The following is a 16,059-nucleotide window of genomic DNA, read 5'->3' as shown; positions in this document are numbered from 1 at the left end:
CCTGAGCCCCCTAAATAAGCGACCTAGCTATCCGTCCTCCCATCAAAAGCAGATTAGCCTTGAGAAACCTGTCTGCTGTTCATCCGGGCAAATGCCAGCTGCAAAAAATCCATACATGCAGAAAATATGGGTATATATGCCCTTCCTCGCACGCAACAAAGCAAGCAAGCAATCCAAGTTCACACGTAACACCTATACCAGCAGAAATATGCGCGCTTCAATCCCATCGGCTCTTCTACATGATCAAGAAACTTGTTTGGGGATAGGAGGTCTACCTCTTCCTCTTGCCGCAACCGGCGATTTCAAGGTTGAAGTAGCCGCTGGTGATGTACGGACATGTTTAACAGCTTTAACAGCAGGAATGTCATCATCTGAACTCGACCAACCTTCCTCATCTGATTCTTCGCTGAAACTCTCCTTCCTGACTGTTTTGGATAGACCTGAGTTTTTCGTTCCCAAATCATCATGTTCGGATTCTGACTCTGATTCTGCTTCTGATTCTATGAGTCGGACGACTGTGGGACCTTTCTTCGCTGGCTTGTTGTTGCTATCGTTATCAGGACGCACGACTGTTGGTCCGTTCTTGACAGGCTGTGCTGAAATACTCCTATTGCTTGATGACGAAGCTTGGCCATTAGGAGCAGGTGAGATGTTGTCTTTCAATGAGCTGTTCTGGGCATCTGTCGCTAAGTTAACCACCGTCCCGGGAATCTCATTATGGCTTATAGATTGTTGGCGTGAAGGTACAGTTGAAGATGTTCCGGAGACAGTATTTGGTAGAGGAATTGAATCGCTAGGATATGTATCATCGACGGGAGTGAACAACGGTGATTGTTGGGCTGAACTGACCAATTTGGATGACGTATCCTTGGCGCTTGGTGTGGCTGATTGTCTTTGCTGTTGCTCCTCCATCTTCTTTTGCTTGGATTGTTGCGAGACAATCTTCAACTTCTTTCCTTTGAGAGCAAGCTTCTCACGAAGTGAGAGGAACTGGTTAGGTTTACCGACTATAGAATTGGAGCCGCCGGGCGGTGGAGGCGATTTAGACGACGATGGCGATCGCAATTCGGGCATTGCTTGAACGGGGCGTGTATTTTGCGGCTTCTTCGGCGGTCGACCTCTTCTTTTCTTGACAACTAATGGCTCTTCGATAGATGCACGAATAGACTGCTCCGATGATCTTGTTTTGTTAGTTTCTGGTGATGTAGCATCATTGTCAGAATTCTCGGCCATTTTATCATTTGTTTGGTCTCCACCTTCAGACATGTCAGGGCTGACTGGACTAGCGACATGTTCTGCATCGTTTCCAAAACGACTACCATCACCGATTTCCCGGCCATAGTCGTTGCCAGATTGTTCAGACTCATCATCTGAAATATCAACGTGCAACTTCGACTCTCTTGATACCATGTTTTGACGAGTTGCTCGCGTCTTCTTAGGCCGGTCCTCAAATGGATCATCACTATCTGCTTCGGCTTCGCTTTCGTCACCGGGAGCATTAGCAAGAGTTCGTCGAGTAGCTCTAGACTTTCTTTCAAGTGGCGCACTGTTGCGCAAGGTTCTGGTCCTCGTGGCTGACCCTTCAGAGCCATTATCTTCCTGATCATCAACGCCATCGTGTCTTGAAAGCCATTTAGATTTTCGAGGATGTTTGATAGATGCAGGTGACTTTGATGGCTTAGAAGAGGAATCCACACTAGGAGAAGCCGCTATTTTGGATGCGAGGCTTGGACGACCACGCTTTCTCTTTCCATTGGTCACGGGTGTAGAGCCAGCTGTCTGGGTTGTCTGTTTTCTGGCAAAATAATTCAAAGCCTTTGCAGCGAGATCGACATCATCTGCTACCTTACCAGAGCTGCTAACTAAACTCTGCAAAGTTGGCTGTGGTTCGTCGTCTTCCTCCGAGCTTGTCAAATTCTCTACATCCGCCAATGATGGCTCAGTATAATCCTGTCGCTTGTTGACACGCGAAGGGCGATGTTCAGGTTTAGAGATACTGTCTTGCTCTTTTTCTTTGTCAACCGGTTCCTTGGGTTTGACCTTTCGTTGACGCTTGGAAGCAAAGAATTCCACATCTTCCTCGTCATCCTCAGGGATGCCTTCAGAATTGAAGCGTTTTCTCTTTTTCGTAACACTACGGAACTGATCAAGTGAAGCTAATAGTTCTGCAGGATCAACAGTTGGCACATCAGCTGGCTCTGAGTCAGATTTCGGAGAATCATAGAGAATGCCGTCTAGCCCAATTTCTGTTGGGTAGTAATCACCACCCATCATGTTAGCAGGTTTAGGTGTTTGGGGATTAGGTAGCGGAACCTCCCTAGAAACCATAGGTGCCACCGGTGCCACCGATGGTGCCAAGAGTCTTGATGGGTATTGTGCTGCTCTACTGGGACCGTGCATATCGGCATGGTAGTCATCATCTAAATCATGCTGTGCATCAAGAACTCCTAATTGCTGATGAAGCTGCTCGTCAATAGTATATTCACGGGGCTCCTGAGTCTGATCCCAAGGTGGATGGAATCCGTTGATTTGATTTTGGGCTGATTGATTCAAGTCGTCACGAAGTGAAGGATCGATATCTGCCATATCGTTAAAATGGCTATCCTCTGGTTCGTCCGCTCGATAGAAAGCTTCTTCCTCATATCCCAGGTAACTATTATCAATAACATGCTCCTGTGCTTTATCTTTTTCAGCTTTCTCACGCAACCTCCTCATTCTCCCGGTTTCTTCAGAATTCGGCAGATTTTCATCTTCGTGCCTCAACCAAGTAAGGTTTGTTTTGGAAAAGTCAACTAGACTCTCAACACTCCTGTAGTCAGCCACCTTTTTGGTATCATGCCCAAGAAGTGTTCCCTTGGGAGTATATGGTGTTTGTTTCGCATCTCTTCGACATCTTGCGCATGAGCACATCTTCAAGCATTTTGGACACTCCCAGTTTTCCATCTCCATTACCGTTTGAGGCATCATGTCAAAGGCTCGCCATAAAGTTCCATAGCAATAGGATGAGGGGCAAGTGGTACAATGCGCGGATTGCCAATTCCAATGATGATTGCAGCAGATATGACAAGCACTTGTCTTGTTCTTAGTGGCCTGGATTCTACCTCTTCTAGAAGGCTTTCTATATGGTTTCTTTAGGCGCCCTTCATCGTCAGCTTCTGGCTCAACATCCGACTCACCATCTAACGGCTCTATTACATCTGGCTTCGTGATGTCTTTCCATGGCCGGATGGCAAGTTGTTCTTGACATATTTGAGCAACAGTTTTCTTGCCAATTTTATCTCTTTCCTCCTCTAAAGTTTTAGGCGAATCTTCGTGAAGAGGTTCAAAACTTAATACCACACCGCGCCATAATTCATAGTTTTCTTTGAGTTCAGTCTCCTTCCATTGCTCAACCCACTCCAAACAAGAGATACAAGCACATGAACGACCCATGGCGTAACACTCCATACAAATATCATAGGTATCTTCCTCACCTGTAGGTGCTGTGAGAATACATGACTTGCAAGTCAGGAAACGATTGAATATATTGCATCGGCAATATGAACAAGTAACATTTGAATCGTATTGAATAAATTCAACGTTCTTCTCAGGACGTGAGCGAGAAAACAGCTCACTGACAAGGATTTCTGTGTATAATTTAAACAAGCGTTTGAAATCTTCCATAACCTGTCGGATTCGACTTCCAGGTCTCATCCACATCTTCGGCTCCACCGTGTCTCGTGAAAGCATGCGATAATACTTATCTAGGGTGTAATAAATGATAGCCTTATTCTTGTATTGTTCATCGCGACAGACGAGACGGGCACGAGGAAGAGCTTCGTGGATGGCAAGCTCAAGCGTATCCACAGTGGTTCGATTCCATGCAGCTTTCATTGTCCGAGTTCCACGGTTCCAAACTTGGTGAGGAGCAAGAGGTGGAATCAGAATTAGATCACCAACCTTTTGCTCCGTAACCCAGACATTAAATGGGGCTTTTCTCCAGGCGTTCAGTTGTGCGAAATGCTTCTCAACTTCTATATCGTGGCCAAGTTTGGAAACAAACCATTCCGATACCATCTCTCTTTCTTTGGATTCCGTCATAAACCAAATCGAACTGCCAGGGATCTCCCCATCACTTCCACCCGAGGTTTCAACCATAAGATTGTGTCCCAAACTTGCGCACATTTCTCTGTGAGCTGGAGTGTAAGTACCTTCGTGACCAATATAACACATCATATTCAAAGCTCGCATATCTGTCGGCAGACTGCTCATTAGGTCACCTGCAGGCGCAACTCCTTTTCCAAATCGCATCTGGCCAAATTCATTAGGTTCGCGGATCGCTCCATCACCACCAGTCCGCGACTCGATACAATCGTTTAGGTAGAAAAAAGCTTCCGGCAAGACGTCTTTCAAATTTTCTTCCCATTCAGTAGGGCAATCAATATCTTTTAGGTATAGTCGCTGTCGTTTTGGGTCCCGGTAGGTCTGAGGGGTGAATTGATTCGCCAGTTGACCCATGGAACGTAGGTAATGTCCCATAGTCATTTGAACATCAATGCCGCTGGTAATATCTCGAACCTTTTGTACTGAAAGCAAAGTTAAGCTTAAGAAATGTTTTACTGAAAAGAAAATCGATCTACCTACCCTCTCTGCCCAAATTCTCCTCTAGCCATTGCGACGAGTATAGCCATGGTGGCATATATGAGCCCCATCCTTCAAGAATTAGAGGTCGACCTTCTTGGACAACATATGAATATACTAATTGTTCCAAACTTTGTACAGTGTGTGCTTCTAGATCAGACTGAGGAAGTCTGCGGACGTGGTCGAAGCTCGCATTATCCTCGACTAGAGCATCGAGATCAATATTGGGTGAAAGAGGTACGAATTGTGCTCTTGGATGCTGTTGAGAAGGCATTGCGACAAGCTATATTGAACCGTAGTTGTACGTCTTAGATACCGCGAGATGGACCCTATAATAAAACCAGCTGGTGTCGCATAGTTATCATTGCTCGATATCTGGTGTATAATGTATGCTCGGACAATATGGACGTCGGTGGTGATCGATGCTAAAGTCAAGGCCAGTCGCGTTCGTATCGACAAATCAATATCACAAGCTTGATAACGGGCGAAAGCAGCTGAAATAGGTATCCTGTGCGCGAATTAAAAAACAACAACTCAAGCCCCTTAGGAAATTCAGTTGAAGCTGTTTTGTAAGTTGTGTGAAGATGATTACGAAGTGGATTATAAAAAGTGGTAGCTATTCAATGTACCAAATAGGTATGTGGTTGTCGCGATACGAAATTTATGAAGAGTTCCAAGTGTAGGGAGACGCGAGGCTGCTCTGAGTTTCCTTGAGATAACGCGCTAGTGGATCAATTCCACCAATTCCGGCTACAGTACAATCAATCATTTATCATTCATTGTCATTATTTGTCAGAATTTCGGGAAATGGAAAATTGGTAAAAAGTGGATGTATTGAAGATAATTACATTAGAAATTGGTATTGATTGTGTTAAGGTGAGTTTATTCATTCAGTTGCAAACAAGTTGCCATTTTTGTTCACCAGCTATCCTCAAGTCGTGGGCTTATTGTAGGAGTGAGAAACACCGTTCTGGTCTTCATTGAAGTTCAGTGTATCAAGTGATATACATAAAGCTCTAGTTTGCGTACAAGAAGTAATACACCTTTATCTATCTCGAAGAGTGCCCAATTAAGATAGCATGGAGTTTACCATTGGCTTGGCGAACCTGACAAAAAATTCTTCGCCCTGAGCTTCAATAGATGTGTCACCGTACTTGAGATTGACAAATTCGAGTGTGGTTTCAAGAAGGTTTCCTCGCTGGAAGCTACAGGAGAAGCAGTAGGTTTATATCAGACTAACGAACAGTAGTGGTTATTGCCCATCTCAGTCAATGATGTCTAGAAATGGCGTATTCAGCTTGCCAGGAAGCTGCCGGAATGCATTCTTTCAAAACATTTCCTGGAGTCAGAGACCCTCGCTCAAAATTCCAATCAGCTATTCCAAGATCACCACCTCCTCATATCTTAGTAGGAAAGAAGCAAGAAAGAATGTCGAAGCTCGATATGAAAGATATCACACTATCAAAGCACATGCCATTCCGACGACTTTAAACAATACAAAAAATTCGAACACAGATGCCGCTACACCATCACCGGTTATCACACCTTATGTACCGCCAACTACCGGCCTATTATCAAAACTTCCATCCTCCTGGGTACCATATGCTGAGCTCATCAGACTAGACAAGCCTGTAGGAACTTATTATCTATTTTTTCCATGTCTGTTTTCAACTTTATTGGCGGCTCCATTAACCGACCCCATGGTCTCGCCCCTGACCGTCATGGGAACCTCTCTTTTGTTCTTCAGCGGCGCCTTAATCATGCGTAGTGCGGGATGTACTATCAATGATCTTTGGGATCGAAATCTTGACCCCCATGTTACTCGGACTCGACTACGCCCTATCGCGCGAGGAGCTGTCTCTCCATTCAAAGCTTTAGTCTTCACTGGAGGTCAATTATTTGCTGGCCTTGCGGTCCTTCTTCAATTCCCATACCAATGCTTCTTCTACGCTACCCCGAGTTTGCTTTTCGTGGCTTCGTATCCACTAGCTAAGCGTGTTACTCATTATCCGCAGTTTGTCTTGGGGCTGACATTTTCCTGGGGCGCAATCATGGGATTTCCTGCTCTTGGAATCGATTTACTGTCCAATAGTGCCGCTATGACCGCAACCGGATTCTTGTATGCGTCGAATGTAGCATGGACAGTTTTGTACGATATGATATATGCGCATATGGACATCAAAGATGATGCTAAAGCAGGAATCAAAAGTATAGCATTACGACACGACGCTCAAACTAAGCAGATCTTGACCGGGCTCGCCATAACTCAGGTTGGATTATTGACAGCTGCCGGCGTTGCTGTTGGTGCAGGACCAGTCTTCTTCGTTGGTGGATGTGGAGGTGCTGCTGTTACTTTGGCTGTCATGATCAAGAAGGTTAACTTGAAAAGTGTGAAAGATTGTTGGTGGTGGTTTCTTAATGGATGTTTAATAACAGGCGGTACGATTTCCGCCGGCATTGGAGGAGATTACCTGATTCGATACGTACAGAGGGCTGACAATGAGGTACCCGGGGTTGAAAATGAGCGAAGAAAGTCATCATATACTATACTCTATGACTACCTGTTTTAGTATGTAATACGATCAATGCTACTTCGCTGGTTATCCAGGGACATAACCTAGGGGAATGGTAGGGCCCGAAACTTGTTCTGCTTACGGTACCTATTAGTTTCTACATATAGGGCAAAGAAAGATATGTGTAATACCAGCAGGATTAAACAACAAAACAAAATCTTACCCAATCCTACCCTCACCAAGCACTGAACTCCTCTTCGTCTAGAATGCTCGAGACTCGAGATCGTGGCTCGGCAGCAGAGCTCCGATCAACGATGATCACAGCAAGTTGTCTGATAAGCTTTGAGATTCCCACAAAAAAAAGGGGACCAAGTTTTCATGCAAACCTCCGAGGGTCCCGAATATATCTCGTTTTTGCACTTAGCACTTACTGTGTTAGTTGGCTTGAGAAGTGTTTTTTCTTCTCACGAGAAATCCTTCTTCTAACCAGCTTGACCAATGAATTTATGTTTAAACTTTTCAAATGACATGCATAGAAACAGCCTACAATATAGCATTAACAAACCTGTTTCAATTATATTCATACACACATTCATATTCCAATAATCGAAAGATCCAACCATCAATCTCTTATCAGCCACCAACGTCAAGGGTATCATAACTGCCGAGAGACCCATTGCTTCCTCGCGTTCTCCAGATCTTTCACCCAATTAATGATGAGAACGAAGCTTGGACGATTTCTTGTTTTTATACTTTCGTGAATCCATCGGAACATTCTTACCGTACAGACATGCAGGTGGGGTGGTCTGCGCTCATTCGCATCGATGAAATCATTGACATTCACGACATTGTTGATGGAAACAAAGAAGAGAGAAGGATTATTATTTAATTGGAATGCACTACACTAGTTGGGTATATACACAACAGGTGAGGGGATGTTTTCAGCGAATGGAAATGTAGAGAGAGAGAATCTCTCAAGAAGGTTAGAATTAAGTTGGTATCACAGTTTTTGTTGCTGTACGAATGAGATGTAAGAACAAGGTTGCTGTAGGGTAGGTAGTGAAAATATGACGCCACATGAATGAGGGGAATTCGGACGTACACAGTCAGTCAGTCAATTGCAGTTGATTTCTTTCAGTAACTAACGAAAAAGACAAAAAATAAAGATTCATTCCATGGAATATTACAGAAATATCCCACATCCCCTCCCTTCCTCCCTCCATTCATACATAACAAAATCCCTACTCAAGCCATCTTCATCCATCTCTTATTTTCTTTGACACTTTCAATATCATTTATTGTGTAGTAGGTAGCTATCTAGTCCCTACCTATCAATACCAAATCCAAATACTCCACCATTCCGTCCCTCCCGCATAATCCGGATCCTACCCTTTCCACCATTTCCTTACGTTAATTAATATTTCACGCTGTACTTGATCCAGTAAAGCTTTCTTCAACAATCGTCATAGTCTCTTAGCTTCTTCACCAGTGATAACTCGGTCTTGTGTTGGTCAAGGAAGGTAACTTAGGAAAAGGCATCATTGGAGATTTGACATCCTTGGAGTCATCACCGATCATCATCGTCACACGAATTACAAACTGGATAGCGTAGAGCTTATTCACAGCTCTCATATACATTAAACTCCCTCTCCCTGAGACTTTGCTTCTTCATCAATTTACTCTTTTATATCGACAAACAGCTTTCGTATCAAAAGCTCTCAAGACAGAAATATCAACATATACCCTTCTCGCCCCATTCAACACCACAAAATCATTTCAAAATGTTTTCACTACCACAATTCGTTTTGAGGTTTCTCCAGTTTATCTGCGTCCTCATTGCCCTCGCTCTCGTCGCTGCGGCCATAGATGACCAGTTTTTCGGCAACTCAAGTGTGAACTGGGCCATGTTTGTCGCCGTTTTCTCGATGATTGTTGTTTTCTATGGAATGGCAGCCGCATTTGTAGAGTCGCTAGCACAGCCCATGATCCTGGGTGCTATGGACGGTCTCGCTACCCTTTTTAACTTCATCGCTGGTGTTGTTCTTGCCGCCAGACTCGGTGTACACAGCTGCAGTAACAGAGTAAGTTTGATTTCACAAGACGTCTTCGTAATGATCTTTGCTAATAAACATCTAGAGGTACCTCATCAGCAACAGCCTGACACAAGCAATGGGAGGAAGATGCCGGGAGCTCCAGGCTGCCACCGCATTCTTCTGGTTCGCTTTTGCTTTGTTCGCTGCGTCCATCGCCATGGATTTCATAGGTGGAGGTTCCAGCATGGCTCGTCGTAGCAATGTTCGCAAAAGCGCACCAACCATGTCCCAAGTATAAGCAACGAACTGGCAAACAATGGGTTAGTACTCTCCTCCATTTCAATCTTTCAATACTTCATCCCGTACTACCTATCGTCACTGTGTATCTCAACTAACAAATATATCAGATCAAGTGGCAACGAAAGCTTACTACTCGCGGTCAGGGTAATAGGATAACAAGTAGGGCTGAATGCCCATTTTGAATTGCGTTCAAGCGCAAAGCTATGCAAACGATGTTTATGTCTTTACGAGTTTAGCATAAGAAAGGCAGAAGGGGTTTTGGACGCTGTCTTTTGCTGTGTACAATATGTTCGGGAATATGGACTTAATAATACCATACTTAATAATAAATAAATGTATTCGATGTCTTATGATATATCATCCTGCAATCTACCATTATGTGTACAGCATCGAGCAGTTGACAGTAGGGTGTGTTATTTTTTTGTAACGAAGGAATATTGAAATAAGATGTGTATAGTTTGAAATGAACCATCAATCAAAAGCTGCGACTACTTCTTTCTATTTGCATGGAAATAAAGCCACTTCTGAAAAATGTGTTGATTCATTACCATATGTACTGAGTGAACTAAATCATATACACTTCCTGCTTGTCCTCAAGCGATCCTCTTTATGCAGTGTACCCAGCCGGTGTACCACATATCGGCAATATACCCCATACATCATCTATAAACGCCAATCCCAATGCCATGCTCGCCGTAACTGAACATATCCCTTATGATGTACCAAGAACTTTCTTATTGCGTGAAATATCCGATGAATGGTGTCTGATATTGCCCCAGTCCACATGTTCACCTGCCCACGAGCCTTGTGTCCATAACTTCACAAGAAAGTCTTTTTCGAATCTGCGACTTGCATTCGTAAATAAATCCCCTCTGGTACTGACTGGCTTCATATTCGCAGGCGTTAAGGTCGCTAGCTCACAGCCCACAGCCCACTCAAACTCCTGGCTCTACTCATAACGTAGCTGCGGCTTCGATAGCTCCGGCACCTTTAAAGGTAGGGTTACTGGTTATTTCGACAGTGACTGGATACTTCCACGTCATGTACTTTGCCCAACCTATTCGCAAATACATGAATTGATTAGCCAACATTCTTTGCCATCTGCATGCCCAGTATTCGAGAAACGGAGATGGTGTAAAATCCTCCCCTCATCTCCCAATCAAAACCTATCAAAACGGAAACAAACAGAACAAAGATAATAGCAAAAAAAAAATAGGAGAACATACTCCAATAAGCAAATTTCCTTCCAAAGTATTTCCCACACCATGGTACAATCACCATCGTAAGCATCATTTCCAACTGCTGCAAACTGGCTTCCCATTCTTTCTGTGCATCGGATTCTTCTCCGTCGTCTGAAGAGGCATAATCTGAGCTATCGACAGAGGAAGGCAGAGAATCTAACTCGTGGAGTTCGTCATCTTGAGTGTGGGAGGAGGCATGCATATAGGAATCTGAGGCGGAGATGGACATTTTGGGGTAATGGAGGGTTGATTGAACGGCGGTTGAGCGGACGAACGTAGAGGGTTAATTAATTTCCGAGGAAAAGCATAGAAAGAACGTGAGAATCGCTATCGCCAAAGAAGAGTCTGGCGATGCATTGAAGTGTGAGAAGAGTCTATAGGGAAGGCTGATAATTGCTTAACTATCTCATACTTGGAGCTTGAAGTCGGCGCCGATTTACTTGTGGCGTTGAGTCACGTGGTCTAGCCTTTGATCTTTAATTTTTAAGGCTAAAAGCTGGCTTTTGAGTCTATATATCGAGTGAGTGCGGGCAACTTTTATTTCAATCACACACAACCACATTACATTTCGAACAACAACGCAAAAGGAATATTATAGGATTACTCCCATCAGAAGACAGTATCGAAATAATCACTAGCGCAATCATGGCCGACACAGTAAGTTAACAATCGCTCTATGCTTTGTGAATCAATTTCACCCCACCTAAATCTTGATTGTTCTCATTTCAGGCCCGATTTTAACAACGTGCCATAGGAAGTTGACTCCAAACCACGCAAATCCGTCGCCTTCACCGAAGGAACTACGATTGTAGATGAGAACGGGGAAGTCACATTGAAGGAAGACGGACACGACGATACTAAAGAAACGGCGCAGTCACATTCACCTAGTACGCCGCCACTTTCTCAAGCTTTGGGCGCATTTACTGATCCTTTCCAAGGCAATGGCGACGATGCGACCGCAACCAAGGAAGATGATGGATTGGGCGATTTGTCGTTGATGAAGAAAAAGAAGAAGAAGAGCAAGAAGGTTGAGGAGGGCGAGGAGGGAGGTGATGAAGCTGCTGCAGATGGTGGTCTCGATCTCTCGACAATGAAGAAGAAGAAGAGAAGCAAGAAGCCCAAGGATACCGAAGATGATTTCACAGCCAGACTTGCAGCTGCAAATCTCAACGACGAGGGCGAGGGTGAAAAGGCGGCAGAGGAAACCCCGGTCGATGATGGTGATATGATCAAGGGAACAGGTATCTGGGCGCATGACGAGACCAAAGTAATTTCATACGAACAACTCCTCTCCAGATTCTTCACCTTGCTCGCAGCCAAGAACCCAGACCACGCATCTTCCGGTTCCAAGAGTTACAAGATCCCTCCTCCACAATGTCTGCGTGAAGGAAACAAGAAGACCATCTTTGCCAATATCGCCGAAATTTGCAAACGTATGAAGAGAACTGATGAGCACGTTACTCAATATCTGTTTGCTGAATTGGGTACCAACGGTTCCGTTGATGGTAGCAGACGTTTGGTCATCAAGGGTCGTTTCCAACAGAAGCAAATTGAAAACGTTTTGAGGAAATATATCAGTACGTTTGGTTTCTTATTTCTATAGGCTCTACTAACAATCTTCACAGTGGAATACGTCACCTGCAAAACCTGCCGATCCCCAGATACCGAACTCAACAAAGGAGAGAACAGATTGTTTTTCATCACCTGCAATTCTTGCGGATCTAGACGTTCCGTCACTGCTATCAAGACCGGTTTCTCTGCACAAGTCGGAAAGAGAAGAAGACAACAGGGTTAGAGTGTTGAGGCGAAGACTCGGGGGCGTACACGAATTACTAGCTAGCTACTGGATCCTCTGCGCAAGCTGGCAGGAGAAAAAAAACAGATATAGAGAGTACTTAGGTCGAAAGTTGGGATTTTACTTTATGAGCTTTCCTTTGGTGTTTTCAATCAAGATTTGATAGTCAAATGATCATTTGGGGTTCAAAATTTCACATCAGATGTCCTGAACAAATGGTCCTTCCAATTTGACTACCTTTCAATGCTCCAACCCGGATCTGAAGATTTTATAACTGATGTCTGTATCCCGCAAGACGGGGAAGTATAGATAGGTATAATGACTGATAAACAAACAATTTGAAGAATGCCAGAACAACTTGAATTTGGATTCTCTTTTTTAAAATCTAGCTTGGGGGACTGTTTGTACTCTTATTTGAATTAGTATGTCTTAATGGGAATGTCGATGGGTTATATATATATAGTATAGATTTTTAGACCCCGTATCAAGTTAGAGAAGCTAGTTAGAATAAAGTTTTAGGGGTCATCGTGGGACGTGTTGAGGGATCTCTACCCAAGAGTAGTAGTAGAGTACGCGTCGTTTATCGCTCAAATCACCAATGGTTAAAGATAATCAACCGATAATGGATATATAAGGGCATTTCTTTCATAATTGTGTCTCGCAAGGGAGTGAGTTTATGGTGGTTGGACGAAAGATGCGCGGAGGGGAAGTGTGGTGTGTGTGGCAAGCTATATATGGGTTATAGATTGGGATGACTTTGTGATATATACGTACGTCTTGGTATTTGGGTATGCAATTATGCGCCTTTGTGTTCACTAGGTATGTAGGTAGGTGAAGCAGAAAGAGAGATTTATATTAGGTGGTATTGATGTAGTATAGATAATGGGTATCTTTCAGAAACAACATTAAGAAACAATAGATTCTCTGCTACCAACAGATGAATGACCAACGAAAGAATCTGGAATCTAGATCTACAATATCGATATGTCTGATTAGTCTCTATACATGTCATACCTAGATAAACAGCACCGAAAGCATCCATCATCTAGTCTCCTCACCTCACCAAATTGGTGAAGATATAATACTTAAGCGCTCGGGAATTTTTAGGGCTCCATTTTTGATCGATATCAATATCGCAAAGTTCAAGCTTCTGTTCACATCCTGGAGAAATGATTGGTACGCAGAGGACAAACGAAAATAGCACAGCCCGCACCAAGAACCGCGCTGGCCAATCCGGGGCGTCAGGGCGTGAGATGAGGTGTGGGAGCTTGGGTGTGAGATGCATGGGAGTTTGCATGGGAGAGGAGATGCGTGATGCGTGGGTTTATATGATGAGAGGGAGCTGCTGTTTTTTCTTTGGATTTGCGATGAGTTGATGTTTTGAGTTTTTGTTGATTTATGATTGATTGATTGATGTTCTTGTGGACTTTGTGGGTTATTGAGTATTGAATATTGGATTTTGTTGGATTTGGATTGGTGTTTCAACTGGTGAGTGAGTACTGCATATTGAAGGGTCTGGATGGGAGAAAATAAGTGCGGGGCAAGCTTCAGAGCTTCATGAGATACAATAAGATGGGCTTATATGCTGACTGAAATTCAGCTCTGTAATTACAAGAACTGAAGCAAAGCCTGATATAACTTTGGGTCTTTCAATTGTTTGTTTGAGATTCTTTGATTCTTGAAATCATTCAAGATGTCTACATATTATCCTCGTAAGTATTTCTGGTCAACGCGCGAGAAAATTCAATCGCTAATACTTTGATAGCTCCTCCTGGAGGTAATGGAGGTAAGGGAATCGCTCATATACTAAGAATATACCTCTGACTCTCCACTACAGCTCCTGCTCCCGCTCCCCAACAACAACAATATGCACCTCCACCGACCTCTCCTCCTCCAAACCAGACATCATTCCAATACGCTGCTCCGCCAACCTCTCCACCACCAAATCAAACCTCATTCCAATACCCTGCTCCACCTGTTTCTCCTCCAGCTCAATCCTCGCATGCCTACTACCCTCCTCCCCCTTCTACCTCCACAACAAGCTATACCCCTCCTCCAAACCCTCAACCTACTCCTCCCCAACAACAACAACAGTATGCGCCTCCCACAAATTTCTCTCATCGTCCCTCATATTCCGGCGGCCAACATACTCTTCCCATCCATACACCACCACCCCAACAATCCCAAGCCTACGCCTCTTCCTACGCCGTTTCTCCCCAGGAAACTCATCACCCCAACTTTACACAACCGAGCTCCAACCCCACTACGAATACATCAGATTATCCGCCCGAAAAACCAGCGCTCAATACGAGTCTCACGACGAATTTGGATCATGGAGCGCCCAGCGCAGCACATTTCGTAGGAGCAAGTACCACGCAAGATGATGTGGGAACATTCAATGGGGGAAGTTATCGTGTTAGTCATAGAGATACGAATAGTATTGTGACGATTCAATTAGCGATGGGATGTCCATTGACTGCTAAACCTGGTTTGTTTTCTCTTTTTCATTCTCTCATCGGATAATGGGATGTTTGTTTTGCGGGGACAGTAAAAGCAAAGAGAATAAATTATGGCTAACTCAAATAAAGGCGCAATGATCGCAATGACCCCCACCATAACCCTCAAAGGCGCCATCAAATTCTCCATGAAAAAATTAGTTATCGGAGGCGAATTGGCCCATTCGACGTTTACCGGTCCGGGAGAACTTCTCCTTGCTCCCTCGGCTCTAGGTGATATCACGAATATTCGACTCACGGGCAATGAACAGTGGAGTGTGGGACGGGATGCGTATTTAGCTTCCACACAAGGTGTTATTAAAGAGTATAAGAGACAGGGAATTGGAAAAGCGATGTTCAGTGGAGAGGGCCTGTTTGTTTATAAAATTAGTGGAGTGGGTTTGTTGTGGATTAGTAGTTTGGGCGCGATTATTAGGAAGGATGTATGTTTTGCCCCTCCTTTTTCTCTCGTCTCTTTCATTGCCCTGACTTGTCTTATTTTCTTCTTCTTCTTCCACATGAGAACTAATACCACGGAAATAGTTACAAGAAGGCGAACGATACATAGTGGATAATGGACATCTCGTCGCTTGGAACACTAAATACGTATTGGAGCGCGTGGCTTCGGGAGGAATCATTAGTGGATTGAGTAGCGGAGAGGGATTGGTATGTAAGTTTACGGGACCGGGGACAGTTTTTATTCAGACGAGAAATCCGGCCGCGTTTGGTCAGTGGATTGCGGCGCATTCGGGTGCTTGAATAGGGAGAGGATAAGTAGGGGTGTGGTATGGGCAAGAAGGGAAGGGAAGTAATTGTGGATTTCGAAGGTTTTCTGTGCGTTTGGAGAGTTTCGAAAGCCTGAGGGCATACTGTTTGATTTGGTTCGATTTTATTTTTATTCTATTTGATGATACCTTGTCCTTCGTTTTTGACGACTTTTATTTTACGAATACTATTGGGGAGCTGTCCCTCGAATAACAAAAAGCAACATGATATTTGTGTATATTCATCTTTCTCTGAAGTAGATCTAGGTGATGAAGATATGTGAAAACATGTGTCTCA

General features: G+C 44.0%; 6 protein-coding genes across 6 annotated transcripts; 4 read left to right on the top strand and 2 right to left on the bottom strand.

Annotated features, from left to right (window-relative positions):
- Positions 1 to 243: 243 nt before the first annotated feature.
- On the bottom strand, positions 244 to 4,894 carry EAE97_004414 (uncharacterized protein; the record flags this gene model as incomplete). The annotated part of the gene is made up of 2 exons (XM_038874926.1): positions 244 to 4,565; positions 4,624 to 4,894. The coding sequence occupies 2 exons, from the start codon at positions 4,892 to 4,894 to the stop codon at positions 244 to 246; spliced, it is 4,593 nt and encodes a 1,530-aa protein (XP_038734370.1).
- A 1,000-nt stretch (positions 4,895 to 5,894) lies between these two features.
- Positions 5,895 to 7,190, top strand: EAE97_004413 (uncharacterized protein; the record flags this gene model as incomplete). Its single annotated transcript, XM_038874925.1, has 1 exon — positions 5,895 to 7,190. The coding sequence occupies one exon, from the start codon at positions 5,895 to 5,897 to the stop codon at positions 7,188 to 7,190; it is 1,296 nt and encodes a 431-aa protein (XP_038734369.1).
- A 1,056-nt stretch (positions 7,191 to 8,246) lies between these two features.
- Positions 8,247 to 9,816, top strand: EAE97_004412 (uncharacterized protein). Its single transcript, XM_038874924.1, has 3 exons — positions 8,247 to 9,214; positions 9,270 to 9,486; positions 9,574 to 9,816. Exons 1-2 carry the CDS (start codon positions 8,915 to 8,917, stop codon positions 9,462 to 9,464), a joined length of 495 nt encoding a protein of 164 aa, XP_038734368.1. The 5' UTR covers positions 8,247 to 8,914; the 3' UTR covers positions 9,465 to 9,486; positions 9,574 to 9,816.
- Positions 9,817 to 9,824: 8 nt separating this feature from the next.
- EAE97_004411 (uncharacterized protein) lies at positions 9,825 to 11,220 on the bottom strand. The gene is made up of 2 exons (XM_038874923.1): positions 10,693 to 11,220; positions 9,825 to 10,523 (listed from the first exon to the last, which is right to left on the bottom strand). The coding sequence occupies exons 1-2, from the start codon at positions 10,934 to 10,936 to the stop codon at positions 10,420 to 10,422; spliced, it is 348 nt and encodes a 115-aa protein (XP_038734367.1). The 5' UTR covers positions 10,937 to 11,220; the 3' UTR covers positions 9,825 to 10,419.
- A 132-nt stretch (positions 11,221 to 11,352) lies between these two features.
- On the top strand, positions 11,353 to 13,320 carry EAE97_004410 (uncharacterized protein; the record flags this gene model as incomplete). Its single annotated transcript, XM_038874922.1, has 3 exons — positions 11,353 to 11,364; positions 11,462 to 12,284; positions 12,333 to 13,320. The coding sequence occupies 3 exons, from the start codon at positions 11,353 to 11,355 to the stop codon at positions 12,500 to 12,502; spliced, it is 1,005 nt and encodes a 334-aa protein (XP_038734366.1). The 3' UTR covers positions 12,503 to 13,320.
- Positions 13,321 to 13,849: 529 nt separating this feature from the next.
- Positions 13,850 to 16,057, top strand: EAE97_004409 (uncharacterized protein). Its single transcript, XM_038874921.1, has 6 exons — positions 13,850 to 13,990; positions 14,103 to 14,214; positions 14,268 to 14,288; positions 14,340 to 14,990; positions 15,091 to 15,440; positions 15,541 to 16,057. Exons 2-6 carry the CDS (start codon positions 14,196 to 14,198, stop codon positions 15,754 to 15,756), a joined length of 1,257 nt encoding a protein of 418 aa, XP_038734365.1. The 5' UTR covers positions 13,850 to 13,990; positions 14,103 to 14,195; the 3' UTR covers positions 15,757 to 16,057.
- Positions 16,058 to 16,059: the final 2 nt, after the last annotated feature.

The sequence above is a fragment of the Botrytis byssoidea genome (genome assembly GCF_014898295.1).
Source record: "Botrytis byssoidea strain MUCL 94 chromosome Unknown BBYS_007, whole genome shotgun sequence".
NCBI lineage: Eukaryota > Fungi > Ascomycota > Leotiomycetes > Helotiales > Sclerotiniaceae > Botrytis > Botrytis byssoidea.
The sequence above is the reverse complement of the archived record's forward strand: the minus strand, read 5'-3'. Positions and strand labels throughout refer to the sequence as shown.

Excerpts from the sequence above, each read along its gene's own strand:
- EAE97_004409 (XM_038874921.1), top strand. Across the intron at positions 14,289-14,339 it reads TCCTCCTGGAGGTAATGGAG|CTCCTGCTCCCGCTCCCCAA; the intron begins GTAAGGGAATCG and ends TCTCCACTACAG. Across the intron at positions 14,991-15,090 it reads TCCATTGACTGCTAAACCTG|GCGCAATGATCGCAATGACC; the intron begins GTTTGTTTTCTC and ends ACTCAAATAAAG.
- EAE97_004412 (XM_038874924.1), top strand. The coding sequence starts at position 8,915 with ATGTTTTCACTACCACAATTCGTTTTGAGGTTTCTCCAGTTTATCTGC. Across the intron at positions 9,215-9,269 it reads TACACAGCTGCAGTAACAGA|AGGTACCTCATCAGCAACAG; the intron begins GTAAGTTTGATT and ends ATAAACATCTAG.
- EAE97_004411 (XM_038874923.1), bottom strand. The coding sequence starts at position 10,936 with ATGTCCATCTCCGCCTCAGATTCCTATATGCATGCCTCCTCCCACACT. Across the intron at positions 10,524-10,692 it reads AAGGAAATTTGCTTATTGGA|GTTGGGCAAAGTACATGACG; the intron begins GTATGTTCTCCT and ends ATTTGCGAATAG.